This window comes from Ixodes scapularis, unplaced genomic scaffold, assembly GCF_016920785.2.
Source record: "Ixodes scapularis isolate PalLabHiFi unplaced genomic scaffold, ASM1692078v2 PGA_scaffold0__279_contigs__length_252992795, whole genome shotgun sequence".
NCBI classification, from domain to species: domain Eukaryota; kingdom Metazoa; phylum Arthropoda; class Arachnida; order Ixodida; family Ixodidae; genus Ixodes; species Ixodes scapularis.
In genome coordinates this window covers 120873826-120893094 of record NW_024609835.1, presented here as the reverse complement: position 1 = coordinate 120893094, position 19269 = coordinate 120873826, and the positions used below count along the sequence as shown (strand labels likewise).

General features: G+C 45.9%; 1 protein-coding gene and 1 pseudogene across 1 annotated transcript; both read left to right on the top strand.

Annotated features, from left to right (window-relative positions):
• Positions 1 to 4091: 4091 nt before the first annotated feature.
• Positions 4092 to 4802, top strand: LOC115323409 (annotated as a pseudogene).
• Positions 4803 to 14185: 9383 nt separating this feature from the next.
• On the top strand, positions 14186 to 16455 carry LOC8039633 (acanthoscurrin-1-like). The gene is made up of 3 exons (XM_029983792.2): positions 14186 to 14242; positions 15021 to 15363; positions 16360 to 16455. Exons 1-2 carry the CDS (start codon positions 14231 to 14233, stop codon positions 15327 to 15329), a joined length of 321 nt encoding a protein of 106 aa, XP_029839652.2. The 5' UTR covers positions 14186 to 14230; the 3' UTR covers positions 15330 to 15363; positions 16360 to 16455.
• The last annotated feature ends 2814 nt before the right edge of the window (positions 16456 to 19269 follow it).

Genomic DNA, 19269 nt, shown 5'->3' with positions numbered 1-19269 from the left:
GATGCAAAAGTTTTTTTCTTGATAAAAGCTCATGCGAAGCGTAAACATCCTTCTCACTCGTGCACTTTGTTGCCTGTCACCTTTTTAAACCAGGCTTGTGCACTGTTCTCTAGCATGCAGAGTTTGGTTCTAATTGCCCACATTTTATTCTAGTTTCGTGGGGACGTATGGAGAAGAAGAGGATGGTCGAGCGAGGCGTGAGCGGGGGCCAGCCGGCGAGGAAAGAGGAAGAGCGTGCTGCACGAGGCTGGGGCCGGGCAGGAACGATAGAGCCGTTCTGGCTGGTCCGGCCCATGTCGGTCCCCGGTGCATTCCACCAGCGAGGTTCGGGTCAGGACTGGCGGAAACGGCGAGCCCTGGCCATACCGTCCTAGGCCATGACGATCCAGGAGTGGTTCCGCAGAGAGACTCTGACTGTGATAGCCCGGAACAGCTAGCCTACGCAGCGCTGGCGTGGGAAGGACGATCCGCAGGCCTTGACACGGACTCCGACTGTGAGCTATGAACGACGGGCAGCAACTAGGGTCGGCGGGTCCGGACTGCCGGCTCTCGAAGACGGGCAACCGGGAAGTGCAGTAAACCCATTCGCTGCCTTCTCATTATGTTGTATCACTTCCTGGGAGGCGAGCGAAGACAGGCCGATCGGGCGGCGATTATTAGAGAGCGACCCCATAAGTGGTGAAGACAACTTAAACTTGTGTTCCAATGAAAACTCTAGAATATGCTCTGAACACTTCGATTTATCAAGGCTCCGATGGTCTGAAAAAAAAACGCATAAAATAACGGAGACATGGTGCGCACGTGCACATGGGGACTGATGAAATTGGAGTCGCCGCCGCTCGCTTCGGCCCGACGGGCAGACTGGCTGCCCCGTTAACAGAGAGATTTCCGTTCTTGGAGCTGAATGCAGCACTCCCGTGGCTCTGCCTGGCCATTGCCGGCTTGCTATCATGAGCTTGCGCTATCTTGCCCCGAACGACACATAAAAGCATCTCACTCGAAGCTTCGATTTATCATGACACCGCCTTCGTTGCACCTTTTGAGTGATGACTTATATGCGAAAGGTACGGTGGGGTGCGCGAAAAGATAAATTTGTTGGTTCGACTGGGTGCTGATGAGGGTCATGCGAGTCACATAATTTTGTCGCAGCCGTGCGAACGTTATAGTTGACGCAATCATAATATTCTATACCCACCGGCACCAACTTGGCAACAGGAGCCGAAATCCACACGAGCCTTTCTATGCCACAGAGAGATGAGCGCTAACCGTTTGGAGCGCTTCCCCAACTCCGACGTTACCGCGCCGCCTCGACGCGCCATCAGTCCGTTGGCGTCTCGCCGTCTGCCGGGAAGCGAAGAGCGAACGCCGAGGAGAGACGAAAGCTACCCCCCCCTCCCCAAACTCCCTCTGCCCTCCACAGCTGGTTGAGACATTGGAGAGGGCGGTGGCGTGGAGGAGCCCGGAAGAGCAAGCACCCCCCCCTTCCTCCTCCACCCTCCACAGGACCCAGCGCGCCTACATGGCGGAGGAGCTGGCGAACCGACACCGAAACCAACCTTGAGCCCCACGCAATAGTTGCGAAGCCGGAGTCTCCTCGCCCGCTAAGATGACCGGGAAGCTCACGTGACCAACCCAGCTAATACCAGCGCTCACGGCGACCCATCATGGCCATGGCCCTCACACTCACGTCATCAGGCAGACTAGTGCAATCACCGGACTCATATCTACACTAAGAATCACGTCTTGATCCAGGCTCATGCTCATGAGCCTTGAAACTCACAATCACACTCAAGAGATCTCAAAACTCACGCTCATGAGTACTTCACTTAGGGCTCAAGCTCACACTCACACTCATGAGCCCTAAGAACTCACGCTCATCAGTTTTCAGAACTCACAGTCAAACTCATGAGTTCTCAGGACTCAAGCTCACACTGAATGGTTTTCAGAACTCACGATCACACTCACGATCAAACTCACGCTCATGAGTTCTCAGGACTCACACTCACACTCACACTCATGAGTTCACATAACTCACGATCACACTCACACTCACACTCATGAGTTTACATAACTCACGATCACACTCACACTCACAATTTTTCGAGACTAGCAGTCTCACTCACGATCGCCTCAAATCTGACGGTGAGCGTGAGTGATCGTGAGTGATCGCAGTCATAAGTGAGAACGCCAAGGTATGATGTCGTGTGGCAAATACTACATAGGGCAAACAGGGAGGTGGATAAAAGACCGCACCAGAGAACATGCAGCTATGTGGCCGCACTAACGTCGGCTGGCCAGCTTTCGGCACATTGTCGGGACTGCAAATGTGCTTCAGACTTCACAAACATCACTGTCGTCGCACGACACCAGAAACAGCTAAGAAGGGACATCCTCGAGTCGCTGGCCATTGAGGAGAAAGGTGGAGAAGGCGTAAGTGTCGCCTTCGTTCCGCTCTTTCCTAAAGAATGCCAGAGGTACTACCTCTGGCATTCTGAGCACCACGTAAACTGGCTCAACTATGTCCGAGGATAAAAGAAAAAGGCAAAGATAAACGGCAATGCACAGTGAAGCACGTAAACAAATACGTGGAATGTGCGGTGGGCGTGGTCTATAAAATTTCATTGGGCTGCGGCAAGGTTTATACAGGCCAGACCGGAAGGTGCTTGAATGAACGGTTGCGTGAACATGGTTTATCACTGCGTTCAACAACAGGAGCCCATTTACACATACATTGCAGAGATTGCCGCTGCATTCCCAACTTCCAAGGCACTACAATCGTTGGGAGAGGTAAAGAAAAGGTGGCGAGGGAGGTACTGGAGGCTTATATGATAAAGAAGGAATGTCCTGATAAGTGTATCAGTCAACCCTCACTTTTCCTTCACAAAAAGGAAGTGGACTTTATTGACACGTGTGGTGGCCGAGTCATTGATGACAAGTCACATTTGTAGTATTTGTGGCTTTTTCTGGTTTTATTTTGCTGTTTCTATTTTTTCCAATAAAAAATTCAGTTGATAGTCAGCGCTCGTCCTGTTTGCCTCTCCGTCTTCGTATTCGTCTTTATTGTGCGCTTTCACTACTTTCAACATGCATAACCAACTCGCCTGCATCGCCACATTAGGAATACGTGACGCGACTGGGAACACCGCAAAGCGTCACAATGACATGTCCCAAGAAGCACGCGACAACCGCCGTGGGGAGTGCAACTGATTTTAACCGCCTTTCAACTAGAAAACCATAATTGCTTTATGCCTTTCGATGATGCATTATGATGAGAAAAGAATCATCACGAAATCCATCGCATTGAGCGGTTATTTAGTAGAAAATAGTGTGCGAGTTTTTCAAGTGATAGAAAAGGTTTCGTTGCACCCCACTTTATTCCTCCTTTGGCATTTCCTGTTTGCCACTACATACAACTTTTCCCCGTGACTATCGTTGCAGAGGAAACACCACATTGAAAATCCGGCTTTACATGCCCTCATACAACACCGGTTTCCGTGGTGTAGGACTTCCGGCTGTCGAGCAGATCGGACGTGCTTATCATGAGCTTCATTGGAGCGGTATCAGCGGCCCTTTCTGGCCGCGGAAACCGGAATGCTGACTCCGCATCGCAGGACTACGAAGTGATACTTCCTACGCTGCCGTCTGGTTCGTCTGTCCAGAGCCCAGTTTTTTTTACCTGCCGACGTGCGAGCCCGGCCCAACCGCCTGGAACATTTTCGAAACGCTTTGGCCCGTGCGTTCACTTCTCCCAGAGGTGCTCGCCTTGTGGGCGTACCAATACAACCACGTGTGTGCTGTTGCCTTCAGGAGTGCCGAGGGCAAGAAAACGTTGCTTGCCGCCGACGGTTTCACAGTTAAGGAAGGCCTCTGCGTTGTGGAGGACCCGAACAACCAGGACACGCGGCTCAAGCTCCACTGGCTGCTTCCCCACGTCCAAGATAAAGAGGTGCGTGTGGCCCTGGCACCCATCGGGTTGGGGGACAGGGGTTACCAGAGACAAGCGGCACGTCCCAGGCTGCATGGACATGGGGTCGACGACGCGCTTTGTAACCCTGAAGCTGGCAGCAGGCGTCACGGTGGAGAACATCCCCCACCAGGTGCACATCGCTGGTGACCTAGTGTTAATGGTGGTGCCAGGCAGGGCGCCGCTTTGCCTTCGGTGCAAGGGCAAGGAACATATACGCCGGGAGTGCAGAGTACCACGTTGCGCGCACTGCAGACGCTTCGGCCACAGTGACAGCCAGTGCGTTCGCACTTACGCGAGCGTCGCCGGGCCCGCGAGGAGCGACGACACTTCGGAGCACCTCATGGACGTGGCTTACGCCGATGAAGCTGCCAGCGGAGGAGCGAGTCAGCTACCAGAGCAGGCAGAGGCACCCCTTGGACCTTTGAGGAGCAGGGACGAAAGACAAAGCGACGGTGACCGCGGTAGGCTACCTGCGGGGACGTCGGCAGGTGGTGCACCGAGTGCGGAAATCGCCGGCACGGCGTATTTTTCAGTTATCGAGACGCCGCATGCTGACGAGGCTGAATCTAAGGACGTAGAGACCGAGGTCACCACGGCCCCGGTTTCCAAGCGGTCCCATGAGCTTAGTGAACAAGCCAGTCAGAACTCCGGAGCTGCTGCCCCCTATGAGCCGCCAAAAAAAGGCGCCTCTGACGCGTCGGTCAAGCCTGAGACCCAAGCCCAACATACCACCGGACCGAATTCCGACAGTGACGAGGGCCTCGCAGTGGTGATGGCTCGCGTTCTGCAAGGCACTCGGAATGTTAGAGGGACGTAAACACGACTTGGCCGAGAAGGAGACCTTTGGTAGCGCCTTGGACCTTTCGGCTGGCGAAAATGGCCGGCCAGCCCATGGGGCAGTCAGTCGTTCGGAGTCTCTCAAACTTATTATCTTCCTGGGAGATTTTAACTGCGTGGGCATTGCAGAAGATAGAATACAACAGCTGCCGGTACGTGATAAGAGTGCGATGTCAGTGAATACTTTAGTGCAAGAATGTAACTTAGAGGACGTTGTTTGGGTTTTGTCGAAATGTAATGTACACCAGTTCACTCATCACCAACGCGCAAGCCACGCCAGGCTTGATAGGGCTTATATATCAGCAGAACTTGCCCCACTCTGCCAAAACTATCACGTTTAAGATGTATTTTTCAGTGATCACAGCTTGGTAATTTTCACGCTAGGAACTGAACAAAATAAAACTGCCTTTAACTGGGATCTATGGAAATTTAATAATAAGCTTTGAAAGATGGGGCTTTCATGAGCGGAGTGAAAGAAAGCATAAAGAAGCTGCTGAAGGCTGAGACTGGAAGTTTTGGCGCAGTATGGGAGCGAATTAAGGAAGAAGTAAAAATTAATGCGATAGAAAGGGCGAGATTTTTAAAAGGCGAGAGAGGGAAAAAAACTGCAATGTCAGCTTTAGTTTTTCTATATATGGAGAGCGCTCAACCGGGACAGTTTACGAAATAGATCAGAGAAGTCAAGAGCAAAGTCGAGCTTATCAATACAGATAAATACCGAGGAGCGGTCATAAGAGCTCGAGCCGAACGATTGTGGGCAGGAGAAACGCCGACTAAGCGCTCACAGAGTGACGAAAAAAAAATGCAATAAAAACGAAATAAAAAAAATATACGGCAACAAAATCACCCTTGATAAAAAAAAAATTATGGAACGTGTTTTTTTGAATATTATCGAGATCTTTTGGGGCACAAGATACGTGTTGAGGAAGGTTTCGAAAAAGAATTTTCACCATTAATGCCAAAATTAAATTACGTCAGTCCTCGAAATGCCGGCAAGTGTACTACAAAAAAAAAAAAAAAAAAAGAAATAAAAAAAAAGCAATCGATGATGTAAGCATAGGAAATACTCCCGGACCCGATGGCTTGGGGGCAGCTTTTTACAAGGCTTTTAAAGAACCTATGGCTAAGGTTCTACACCGTGTGCTACTAGAAGCATACGAGGTAAAAGAAATGCCACCATCTTTCCATCGAGTTCCTAATTTTATTTCTTGTGAATGATTGGAAATGCTCTGTATATAAATATATAGTATATCTTAAAAAATAATTATGATGTAGGGGGTGATCCAAGAAAACCTAATATATCATAAAGTACTTGGATAATCTCAGCAGGATTGGATGAAGCTGCTCTGCATAGAGCAGCAACTACCGTGTTCAATATTTTTAAAACTAGAATACAAGCGCTTTCAATGATGTCGCGACACAGTCAACCACATTAAAAACTATACCAGAACCAGCATTTCTAGTTAGTACTGTATCTCTTTATCCCTACAGGTTGAACTTTCACAAAATTTTCAAGGAGCAGAACTCAGTTTAAAGACACCCTGGGGAACCTAGAGAATATATAGACGGAAGGCAACAAATCGATGAGATTGTGGCCATCAAGTTGAATCTTTCCAATATCAAGAAGTATAATATGGGTAATTGATCGGCGAATTATTCCCTCACACACATCCTCTTTCGTGCGCCGCGTTTCGCAATCTTATCTTGGATTTGGCGTCGAAGCCTTTTTGTTAAACAATGGTCTCAATCGTTGGTAAAACGCACAGTACATAGGAAATGCCTGTACTGCATACAAGGTGTTCATAGTCCGCCTGGGGAAAATATTCTTAGTATATAAAGAAAAAAACATATTACAAAATTGTTTTTAAAACCCCAAAACGCTACATGTCTTGTTTTAGACTTTAGATTATAAAGTCGTGTTCGGCAAAGCTACAGCCAAGCCTTTCAACTAGAGTGCTAAAACAAGTGATATTTGCGTCCGGGATCAAACCGGGGACCTTTCACGTGTGAGGCGCACGTGATAACCGCGATAAAACAAAAACTTTTTTTTTCTTTATTACCGGCTTGGCAGAAAAATATACAATAGTGGACACGGATTAATGATTAAAAGCGTCCGGCAGGCACTGTCCGGCGTGATAAGGTTAAAAAGCCCTCAGTGCGACCAATCCGTCCAGAACCGGCAACCAGTCAGGCTGCTCGCCCTGCGCTCTGTACACTTCCCGCAAATTAACATTTGTCTCAATAAAGTAATCTCGAACTGGACGAGCGTCCACTTCAGCATGGCGAACGGCCATCCTCGATTTTCACATACTATGCAGGGCCAAGACCATTAGCATGTCATAAGGCACGTCCTCGTCCCATTCAACACAAAGAAACCGGATGCCATACGCCGACACTGGGAGGCTCCTATTTTAAAGTACGCGGCGTGATATCCCAGTGAAACACTGCATCCCAGCAGTCTAGGAAAATAAATATATTCTTCACTTTCGGGCTCCCTGCACAAAAGAAAATCGACCGACCACGGCACAAATATACCTCTTCCTTGAAGTCAGGTCTTAGCGGGTAGTGTCCCACTATGAAGTTGAAAAAAGAAGGATTTCACCGGCTGGACGTACGGCATCTTTTTAACCCTTTCGAGTACATCTTGGCCGTAGCCCTCACAGTAGGTTGAACGGTACTAGGGCACAGGCAAAACACTATAGACAAGATCTTTATACAAGCGCTTCTTTGTGACCTTGCTCAGATACTCAAGCGAGAAGCGCAACTTCAGAAGCTGAAAAGATCTAATAACTTCGAGCAAAAAACCTCGTGCCATCCGGCACCTAATGTTGCTCGCTGAGATAACGATTTCAGAAAACTTATCACGCAATCAACTTGTAACGTATTTCGCAAAAAAATTTTCATTGCTCTGGTCCCGTAGAAAAATAAATCGAGACACAACCTGCCTAAGAAACAAGTGAACTAAACGCAGACCCGCTCTTTTCACGGAGCGAAATAAGATTGTGCGACAGGTTGACTCCCATCCCTAACCCCACGCAAAAGTCGCGAAAACTCTATGCAACATTTGAATATTGGCCCGCAGTGCATGGAGAACATACCACACTTTAGCCACAATGAACAAGTTACACACAGCAACGGGCAAACTTTGAGAGATTCAATCCTCCCCCCTAAGAGTTTTATCGCGAACCTACTCAACTTCTTCTCTCCAATACTCAGCGGTATCTCTGTAATGCTGAAGAGGTACTTTGAGGTACTTAACCGGCAAACAAGTCCGCTGCATTCCTTCGAAACTAGCAGGTGTGCTATCCCAACTACCGTGGCAGAAGCCCGCACATTTGTCCCAATTGATGAGACTCCCGGAAAACTTACCCTTCACCAGCTCATTTATGCTTTCTTTATCGTCGCAGAAAGCAGCGATATCATCTGCGTAGGAAAGGACCTTCACCTCGCTATTCAACAGCCGAAAACCGCGGATTTTCTCGTTGAATAAAAGCTTTAAGCGCCAGGGTTCCAGATAAAGAGCGAACAACAAGGGTGATAAAGGACACCCTTGCCTGAGAGAGGAGATAACTTGAAAGCTTTTACTAACGCGCTTGTTGACAATAATGCTCGCGAAACACCCCGCGTAGGACATTTTAACTCTTTGCAAGAATACACAACCAACGTTCACATGTGCTAAAATACGAAAAAGAACATCGTGTACAACCCTATCAAATGCTTTGTCAAAGTCAAGCTGCATAATAGCCACGTGTCTTTCAAAGATGTCGCAACCTTCTAAGAAGCTTCTTGCAACGTGCCTGTTTATGACAATCGTTCTCCTTTTAATGCCACATGTTTGATGACTCCCAACGATGGCGGTTATTACGCCTTGCACTATTCTCGCTAAGACTTTCATAAAGATTTTATAGTCTACATTCGTGAGGCTTATTGGTCGATAGGACTTAACGGATAGCAGTTTGGCGGGGTCATCTCTGTTTGGAATGAATACGATATGCGTTTGGCGAAAAGATGGGGGCATTACTTTTCTTTCGTATGCTTTCATTATCACGCGGTGCAGGACCTCGGCCACATCGCCTTTGAAAGCTTTGTAGAATGCTGCACCTAAGCCATCAGGACCAGGTGATTTCCCCGAACCTAGCTCGTCAATTGCCCTTTCCATTTCCCTAACACTGGTCGGTGCCTCCAGGCGATCTTTAATGTCGCCATCTAACTTTGGCATGAGGTTTAAGAAAACGTCATCAAATTCTGTCTCTGTGCCTCCGACGCCCCACGAGGTTCCAATAGTAATCTACCGAAACACGCTCGGTTATCTTTCGGCCCCGAGTACCCGTGGTCCCGTACTTTATCTCGTTTATTGCGTTTTGCGTCGCAAACCTCATTTCTTCCCCAAGCGAGGGCTTGGACGGCGCTTCACCTAGAAAGAGGCATTCAGCGCGGGCCCTTATCGCAGCCCCTCTGTATCTTTTGATATCGATAAGCTCTATTTTACTGTTTACTTATTTTATTTCGTTAATAAACGCACGGGGTCGCGCACTTTCATCGCTTACCAGAAAATCCAGCTGACACAACAGTTCAATATCATTTTCTTTTTCTAGACGACGTAATGTACATAATCTTTCAATCTCCTTCATTTTGACTTCAGCCTATAAATGCTTCCAAAGTTTGACAAAACTTCTCGACTCCACAGAAAGCTGGTTTCTAAGGCTCTCCTCTACTCCGCCAACAAAAGTTTCATCTTTCAGCAACTTGTCATTGAATTTCCACAGTTCCTAGTTAAACCGCGATTTTGTTTCTTTTCTTCCAATTGTGAAAGTGACTAAACTGTGGTCACTAAAAGATACGTGTTTAACCTCGTAGTTCTGACACAGCGGAACCAGGCCCGCTGAAACATACGATCTATCTAATCGCGCGTGAATCTCTCGTTGAAAATGCGTAAATTGTGGAACTAAAGAATTACACAAAAAACAGCCAAAGTCCTCCATATTATACTCTTGCACTAAAAAGTTCAATAAAAGGGTGCTTTGATCCCGCTCAAGCAAATTACGTACTGTATCTTCTGCAGCGCATACACGGTTAAATATTTTAACCGTGTATGCGCTGCAGAGGAAACAGATACAAATCCCCCAACAATGTAACAATTCTTTCACAATGTAAGTAAGAAGCAACGCGATAAAAAAAAAAAAAAAAAAACTCTTCTATCACCCTTTTAAATTTGGCGCGTACACGCAGTCTACCCGCTACTGGTAGCCAAAAAAAAAAATCACAAACAAACCTCCAGTATCGCAAACAACTACGGTTTCTACTACAATATCTAAAGAATTATAGAGAAAAAGAGCGTAACCCCCAGATCAACCGCGTGGCATACATATAGATTGTAGCGAGCTTCGAAATGTTGCCCCATTCGGTTCGTTTGCTCTTGCTTGGCTTTCCATCTTTGTTTCTTGAATATCAACTACGCCCAGGTTGTCTTCCAGGAGAAGGCGGCTGAGTTGATACTGTCGGCGCCTTGCTGACAGACCTCGCACGTTGGGCGTGGCTACACGAAGAGCGGTTTCAAAACTTGCTGCAATGTAATCGTTAGATCAAACGGGCCGCATGGTACCTACCTCGGTTTCACTGCAAAGACGATGTACTAATAAACCGGATGCCTCGCCGGCAGTCAGGTTAGCCGAAAGAACCCATCGACCGCGTCTGCCAGGTCATCGACGAACAAACGCGGGGCCCTCGCCCTCTCGTAGTAACGTCCGTCTTCAGCTCGGAAAGAGTTGCCGAACGGAGCACGGGCCATCACAGCTATTATGCTGATGTCGCCATTTGACGTCGCTCTGTTGGAATGTTGGGTTTGGACTTGAAGCTTACTCGTAGCACCGAAGCCGCTTTTGGAGGCGGCTCCTCGTGGAGAGCCGTGCTGGCATTCAGTCCTTCGAAAACGGCTTCCTCGCGGGCCCGCTTGGCGACTGCGCCGCTGGATCGTGCCTCGTCAACGCTCCAGTCCTCCGGCTCCTTGTTGGGCGTCGCCACAGCACCGAGCTGTGGGTCTTAAAAACGCCTTCCGCTGCAGACACGTCACCCGCAGCCTGTGCTTCGGATAGCAGACTGTTCTCGTCCTCGCCCCGGCTGCCATTCCTGTCTTCGGCGCCCTGAGGCGGCATTGCCTTTGAGAGTGGCGGTCCCCCTGCTCCGTCAGCAGCGCCTTCGGGCTCGGTCGCGTTCATCAGGTGCTTGGACGCGTCCTCATTCTCCACGGGCCCCACAACGGTCGCGTAACTATTGACGTGCTGGCTTTCCTCGTCGCCGAAGCCGAGACAAAGTGCTCAGCGCGGCACGCGACACTCACGCCGTATATGGCCTTTCCCACGGCACCGTAGAGAAAACGGTGCCAGGCCCGGAACAACCACAAGAGTCAGGTCCCCAGCGACCCGCATTTGGTGAGGGAGGGCGTCCGCCGTGACTTCTGCCTTGAGCCTTAGAGACACCTACCGTGTCGTCGACGACCCGCCGGCACACCCTTGGGCGCGCCACCGGTCCATGGCGACATCTTTGACCTTTCCATAGGACGCCAGAGCCAAATAAATGCACTTCGTCCTCAGGAACGAAGTGAAGCAGCACGTGGAGCTTCAGTCGTCTATCTTGGTTGCTCGGGTCGACAACGATGCACCGGCCCCCCTTGACCCGGAGCTCGCTCGCGGCGAGCGGCTTCTTTTTCCCTTCCACACTCTTGAAGGTTACCGCCCACACATGGTTGTATTGCTACGCCCCCAAGGCAATCACCCCGGAGAATACCCCCAAACCAACCAGGGCGTCCCGGAAATGTTCCAGGCGATAGGACATTCCTCTCACGTCGGCGTGTAAAAAAAGAAAAAAAGAAAACGGTATTCAAAACTTTCGTACCTGTAGGAAGTTGCGGAAAAATTGCTTGATACTCCTGGGCATCAAATTCCGTGTTCCTGTTACCGCGGCCTTGGGCCGCTGATACCGCTCCGACGGAGTACAGGATGACACGTCCGTTCGCTATTGCGTCCGGAAGTGGAATTCGACACACGACAGAAACCGGTGTTGTATAAGGACGCCTAAAGTCTGATTTTGAATGTGCTGTTTCCTCTGCGATGGTCACGGGAAAAGTTGTATGTAGTAGCAAAGAGGAAAGGTCAAAGGAGAAATAGAGTGGGGCGCAACGAAACTTTATCTTTCACTAGAAAAACTCGCCCTCTCTTGTCTACTAGATTATCTCCTAAAGCCGATGTATTTCATGATGATCCTTTTTGCATCATCATGCATCATCGAAAGGCATCAAGCAATTATGCTTTTCGAGTTGAAAGGCCGTTTGAATCAGGTGAAATCACCAGCGTGGTTATCGCGTACTTCTTGGGAAATGGCACTGTGTGGGGACATTTTGCGGTGTTCCCAGTCGCGTCCCGTATTACTCCTCCCCCGTGGTTTCTTCTCTCCGCGCCGCCCGACGTCACATAACCTAGTTCCCGAGATTGGGCTGGTTTATCTCCAAAGAAAAGAATCACTTGTGCAAGGAAGGCGCTGCGAACAAGGGTAGCGATGTGATAACGAGGACGAGTGTACCTGGCTGCTCAATCGGACCCACGGATTTGTCGCCACTGTGCCGCCTCCGTGGTTGCTGGCGCTGTCGACCGTTGGCCGTGATCGCTCCAAGCCACCCAACCACGGGGACGAGGAAATAGTCCTGCGAAACCGGACCCCGGCTGAACTACCACGGTACCGGACATGACCATGACGTGAGCGAATATACAGTTAGACGAGAACTCGCCTACAATATCAATTTATTTGGAGGCAATTTGTTGGAAACATACAATCTCCACAACTGTCATATGCAACAGCAATTTGCCGGTTTGATATATTTAGGCGTGGCTGCACTAATCTCAAAAACGGCCAGCACGGTCCAAATTAAAACCCTAAAAGAAACCTAATGACCTTCTAAAGAAAATGTCAGGGCAACAAAATTCGAATCCTCGGCTTTTAATATCTGCACATTGCAATAAAGGTATCCTAAATGAATATCATACCCAACTACTAAGCGTCATTGTTAGTTATTTTTGCTCTACGTTGCATCCAGACTGCGAAAACGTCCCATAGCTTTAATAGCTATGTCCCATTATTTAGGTATTGCTTTATGAGTCCCGACTGATTGATGTTATATAATGAATTAGTTTTCCATGAACAACCGCCCTGGGGGAAACCTGTTTCTGATGGCCAAATTACAGGTTTCGCATTCGAAAGGTTCAAAAGGCAAAACCACCAGCGAATGTATTAAAAAATATCTAAATAAAAAATTTAAATGCAAACTAACGTGTGAAATACACTTAAACGTAGTTCATAATCTTTAACGTGAACATCTTCTCAGGCTGCGATGTGCTCAATTGGGGAAGTGTCCTGCACGTGTTGCACTGAACAACTTCATGGTTGCACAGAGTTTATCCCAGGCCTTTTTTCCCCTTGGAAGTTCTGGCAATAGTATTTTTTATACCTTGTACACTTGAGATAATTGCAATGCTACTTTTCAGGTACTTGTACCAGAAATACTGCCAACTGCAGGTACTATACAACCTGAGTTCTTCTAACATAAACTTTTAATTTCATATTAACATATTTTGTTTCCTAATCGGTACAAACATAATATAGGGATATATTTTTCTCTTAAATACTCAACCTTTATCTGTAATTTCACTCGTATACCGTTAACAGAAAAAAATATTGCCCTGACTTCTTCATCTTATGGACCATATTATTGCTCCTTTCGTGTCCATCTAAAGGTCAACATACCATGGTAAATTGCCTCATTAACTGAGCATACTGAGGGAGTTACAAAAAACATACATACATATATTAAATTGTGCCTTAGTAATTTTTCTACCTGACCTCTGTCTCGTCTTCCACCCCTTTGCGTATTTCACAACAACTTAGAGCGCCAGACTTCGTTGATAACATGAGCCATTTAGTATGCTATAGTACCATACTAATTCTGAATACGTATGCTATTACAGCTTACGTTGATACTTTGACGACTGGCTCAAATGTGAACTCTGTAGGTAAGCTTAACGAAGCTGCCAATTGAAACTAGACAAAAAAAGAATCGCTAGAAATACGTTTGCATATATTATCTCACTCGCACTCTGGTTTGTAGAGCAGTGAACTTTGAAGTAGAAAAATAAATAATAAAACTTGGCGAGACGATATATATTTTATAGTTCTCAGGAGCCGTGAGATTCCCTATCATCAAAGACAAAAAAATAGTGGTTGAACGCGCTTAGAAACGAGTTAGGGCTTTATTAACAAACGCCAAAGAATCCGCACGTCGTATAAGGAAATCTATACCTATAAAAGGACTGGAGTTCTGATTGAGATTATCATAGAGTGCAACAGGACTGTTTGCAGCATTCACCGACGCACATCACCATGAAGGCTGTGGTAAGCTGTGCATCAATCACTGTCAAAGGCGTCAGAGTGAATCAGTCTAATGCTGCAACATTTTCTGCGCTACTATCATGTAAATCCTTGGAGGTATTAAACAAATACTTGCTCAATGACCAAGTCAAATTACGTGAACAAAAGTACCGCAACACCGGAGCTCTTCAAAGAAGTAATATACACTAAAATGAGGTACTTGTTACCAAAATTAACTTCAATTAAGGTTGTTTTCAATATAATTTAAACCACCTAATCTTCCATTTTATATATGTTACTCGTGTTACTGGTGTTCTAATGGTGAAGATCTCTACAATTCACAGAAATCAGTTTTAGCATGCAGCAAAAATTGTATTCTTAATTACAAAACCGGCAGTGAAATTGTAGAAAACAGGTGAACGTTTGTTAGACATGTGAATTTTAACACCATTATTTATGGTTATATCAAGTTATCACACTCCGCCATTTTAGGTTTGTTTTTAAGTAGTTCTATGGTTAAGCACTAATTGCGAAAAGTTAAGAACGGGCAAAATTATCGCAGTCAAGAATAATGTAGCTCACATCTTACACGACTAGTATAATAATGCGCATCCAAGTGCTATACTTCAAAAACTGTAGAATAGTCAAAACTAAAGAACCACCAAAGCCGACAGGGCAACGACGCGCAACGTATATTCCTTGATCAAATCAATGGTACTAAAAATCCCATAATAAACTTGGTGCTTCCATATCTTTACTGTAAACCATTGTCTTAAGATGGCTTTGTTATATTGCCTTACAGTTTTCCCTGGCCTTGTTCTGCGTCGCCATTGCCCTGGCGTCGGCTGGCCTACACCACGGCGGTCTCGGCCTGGGTCAGGGAGGCTTTGGTGGAGGATACGGTCTGGGTGGAGGTCACGGTGGCTTCGGATACGGTGGCCTTGGACATGGCGGTCTTGGTAGCGGTTACGGCCTTGGTGGCCTCGGTGGTGGTTTTGGACATGGATACGGCGGCAACTACGGAGGAAGCTACGGTGGAAACTACGGCGGTTCCTACGGCGGAAACTATGGTGGACAGTACGGAGGACTCGGTGGTGGATTTCACGGCTAACCTCTTCCTCTGAGCCGTACTGCTTTTTGCACAGGTATAAATAATTCTTTTCATAAAATATTCGTATGACGCTCTCAATGGAGGACCTCTACACTAACTTTATTCAGTGAGAAATTGGTGAAGTTTTCACGAAAATATAAATAAATCTCAACTGTTTACCTTTCTTAATTGAAAGATTACTCATAATGATGCCTTCATCTCCGTTGAAGTTTTTATTAATCAATTTAGTTCGACAAAGAATGCCGAATCACCGCACGCACAATTTCTAATATGCTACACTAGATGTTGCTAACTAAGTTTTTCACTTGTCTGAAAGAAACAAATCATTGCTTTATCCTAACCATGTCTACAATGCCTACAATATTACACGAACCGGCTAATGAATGCATGCACATTTTGTCTACGTCAGCGTTCGTAGAGGAAGACTAAGGAAAAATGTTGTCATATAACTCGTTCAAAAGTAATTTGCATTTTGATAATTTAAGGGGGACGTTAGCTTCTTCGTCATCATTATGAATGAGACATAAATTTGCAAGAAATGCAAGAAATCGTAGAAAGGGTAGCATGGCCTTGTCATGAATAAATCAGTGTAATAATAAGTCTGACATGGTTTTACCAACGAAGCCGTCTGTTCCGTACCAAGAACAGATGAAAAGGATGAGATAGCAGAGTCTGCAAAAAGCAGTTGACACAAAAACGTAGTATAAGATCTACGTCACTATGTCAACAAAAATATTTCTACACTTTTTTTAAGTTCAAGTTGAGAGAGTTTGTGTGTCACTTTCACATGACATTAAGAATATTGTGATGAAAGTTAACGCATTTCTTCTTTACCGTTGAGGTCAAGTATCTTCTTGAGAAAGACACTCATAAGAGGCTAAAAAGAATATTTACAAGTAGTTTGCTTATTTCGGCCGGCCCATGTTCATTTAAAGATTAAAGCCATATTTAAAAAATCAAGTCTTGCAGCGTATGCCAATTCATGGTGTTGTTACATTTCAAATTCATAATATTTTCGTGACTCTTTCAGGGGACCCATCAGCCAGAATATAAACCTACAAGACTTCGACCTATCCACACAAATGAGTTTCAAGAATAAAAAAAAAGTTGTCTTAAGCATGCAAAAGCGTCTTGCTCCTTCAATACTCCTAAATAATTTATCAAGTTAAATGAAAACCTAAAGACGGTCCGACTGCTTTTTTTCACATACACTATTCTGTAACGATGTAGCTTTTTCGGGAAGTTCTAGGGACAGTCTATTCGGCACTTATATGATCATACTTCGAATTTAATATCCAATGTTGTTTCATATCTGCAAACTGCAACAAGTTTTTTTTCATGCACAGTTGCGTTTGATGCACTGTCCAACATATGTTTGAACGAGTGCTTGATCGCTGATTTCGTGAACTTCCTAAAGGAGCAATGTGTTTCTTGAACTTGAGCGTGCCCAAAATTACGTGTCTTCCGTATGACCAGCTGGAGCAGCCATCCTTTGGAAATTTGTCGATTTTCTCAAAGGATAACACATGTTTTTCTAACAAAAAGTTACAATTTTTGATAGCATCACTTTTGTGGTGTTCAGTAGTACCTTCAGCATTTCCCAAATATTAGGCAAGACCGCTTCCTCAACTTTTACCAAAGGAATGCATTTTAATGTGAGCATATTTAAATAAGCGCTGATATTTTTGTTTTTGGGGGGGGGGGGGGGATCGCCGTACGCGACGATTCCTCACGTTTCTCCTGGTTTCCTTTGGATTGGTTTCACTGATATATTGCATTCATTGTGAGGTTGAATGAAGTGACAATTAAAAGAGAAACAAAAATATTTGTATTGACAGATAAATTATATTAACTAAAAGTATTGTCGTCATGACTTCTTTTAAGCAAATCAAATGTATAGCGGGTATCACCATCGACTGGGAAGAATAAAAAAGACAAAATAAAAGAACCACTTCTTGGTACGCTCTTTTCAACTATGGTGCACATGAGAGTAAACATTGAAAGCAATATTACGCAACCTAGTTAACTTAACATTATTTCTAGCTTTTATTATCACTTGTCCTATTTTCATATTTCAATTGTGAAAACTGATTCATTCTCCGCTCTATTCAATCAAAAAGATAGGCTGTCTAAATTACACGAGGGTGCCAAAAAGAACTGATAAAAGTTCCGTGCTCGAAAAGACATCAAACTAAGGCACACATTCTGTACAACAATTCCGCATCGCGGCTCATGAGGATATGAAAAGGACATCGCTGACCATGAGCGGTGGCCTGCTACGGCTGTTTTCTGGTGTTTGATTGGCCCACTGATCGTGGGCCAATGAAACGCCGGAAAACAAACAGTGCTTGTCAAGGGACAGAGGAGCAATGTGGTCTGGTTCTGCCAGGACTCAGAGCTGAGGGAGGGAACGAGGTTCGTCGCAATTAATGAGTCGCATATGTCCTTCATACAAGAAACGTAAAAACGCCTTCAAAACTAATGAGACAGCCGTTTTTTGTTGTTTTTTTCTTTTTCGTCCAATATTGTTATGCAGATGCTGAAAGACCTCGCAGCGCTCAAGGTAACGCTGCTTAGCAGCGATATTGCACTGTTAAAGCATTCGCAGTAATTAAGTGCCTTAATTCCCTTTCTTGTCAATGACTGGAAATACTCTCTCTCTATATATATATACAGTATATCTTGAGGAATGACTGTGACGTAGACGTTGATAAAAAATCGAATGCATCATCCAGTATTCGGATAATCTCTGCAGCATTGGATGAAGGTGCTCTGCATATAGAAACACAGACCGTGTTCAATATTTTCACAACTAGAATACAAGCGCTTCCATCAATGTCGTGACACGGTCAGTCACACTAAAAAGTAAATACCAGAACCAGCATTTGTTGTTGGTATCTGTTTATTCTTACAGTTTGAACTTTCCAACGATTTTCAAGAAGCATAACTCAGTTATCTGGCACTCAGGGGCACCTAGGGAATATATAGTCGGAGGGCCACAAATCTGTCAGACTCTGGAAATTAAGCCGAAGATTTCGAAAATCAAGAAGTAAAGTTTAGGTAATTGATTTGCTAATTATTCTTTACAGACGTCACCCGACGTGCGTCGCGGTTCGGAATATTATCTTGAATGTTACAATGAAGCCTTTTTGAGAGAATATTCTCAATCATTTGCAAAGCGCTCAGGTCATAGAAAATGCATGTTCTTACGGCCGTATTCGTAAACGGGCCTTGACTTGACATCTCATCTCGCCTCACTGGAGTGGAGAGTAGAAGCTCGCCTCCACTCGAGGAGCCATCGGGCTTTATAGAGGCGCCTCGGCGTTCCTTTGGATGAGGAACTCGTCGAGAAAACTACCTCCACTTGAGAAAGCTCGAAAAGAGGTGACAGACGTCTGGTTACGAGGTTGTCGTAAATTGTTAAGTAAAGAAGACTATTGTGGTGTGAATTATGAACATATTAGTTCATTTTATTTAAAGGGACACATTTGACTAACATAGAATTGGGAGTCTTCGAGATTTCTGCTTCGCAGCGCGCAAGTTTTATGCGTAGTAGCCGGTTTTCATTGAAACAGCCACAAGCGTTGTCCAGTCCGGCAACGGTGGCGGCTGCTTCTCCGCTTCTTCGTCTCGGGCGGTCGTCTCTGCGTCTCGCCGTCCCGCCTGTTCTTCGCCGTCACAACTGGTCTCACCGCCTATATGCATCGCTGTCACCGCCTAGAACTAGCATCTTCTACACCCTTCCTCTTTCTCCACAGTCCTACTAGAGTGCCTTGCCCTACTGCGATGTCGTTCAATGAAGGTGAAAAGAAGGGGTGAGTGGTTTACACGAAGGAGTGGTGCTTCTTCGTGCTACTACTAGTAAACTTCCCGAAAGAAGCTAATACTGACGTCTTGAAGAGACTGCACCGAGTATAACCGCCAGCCGAATGTTGACCCA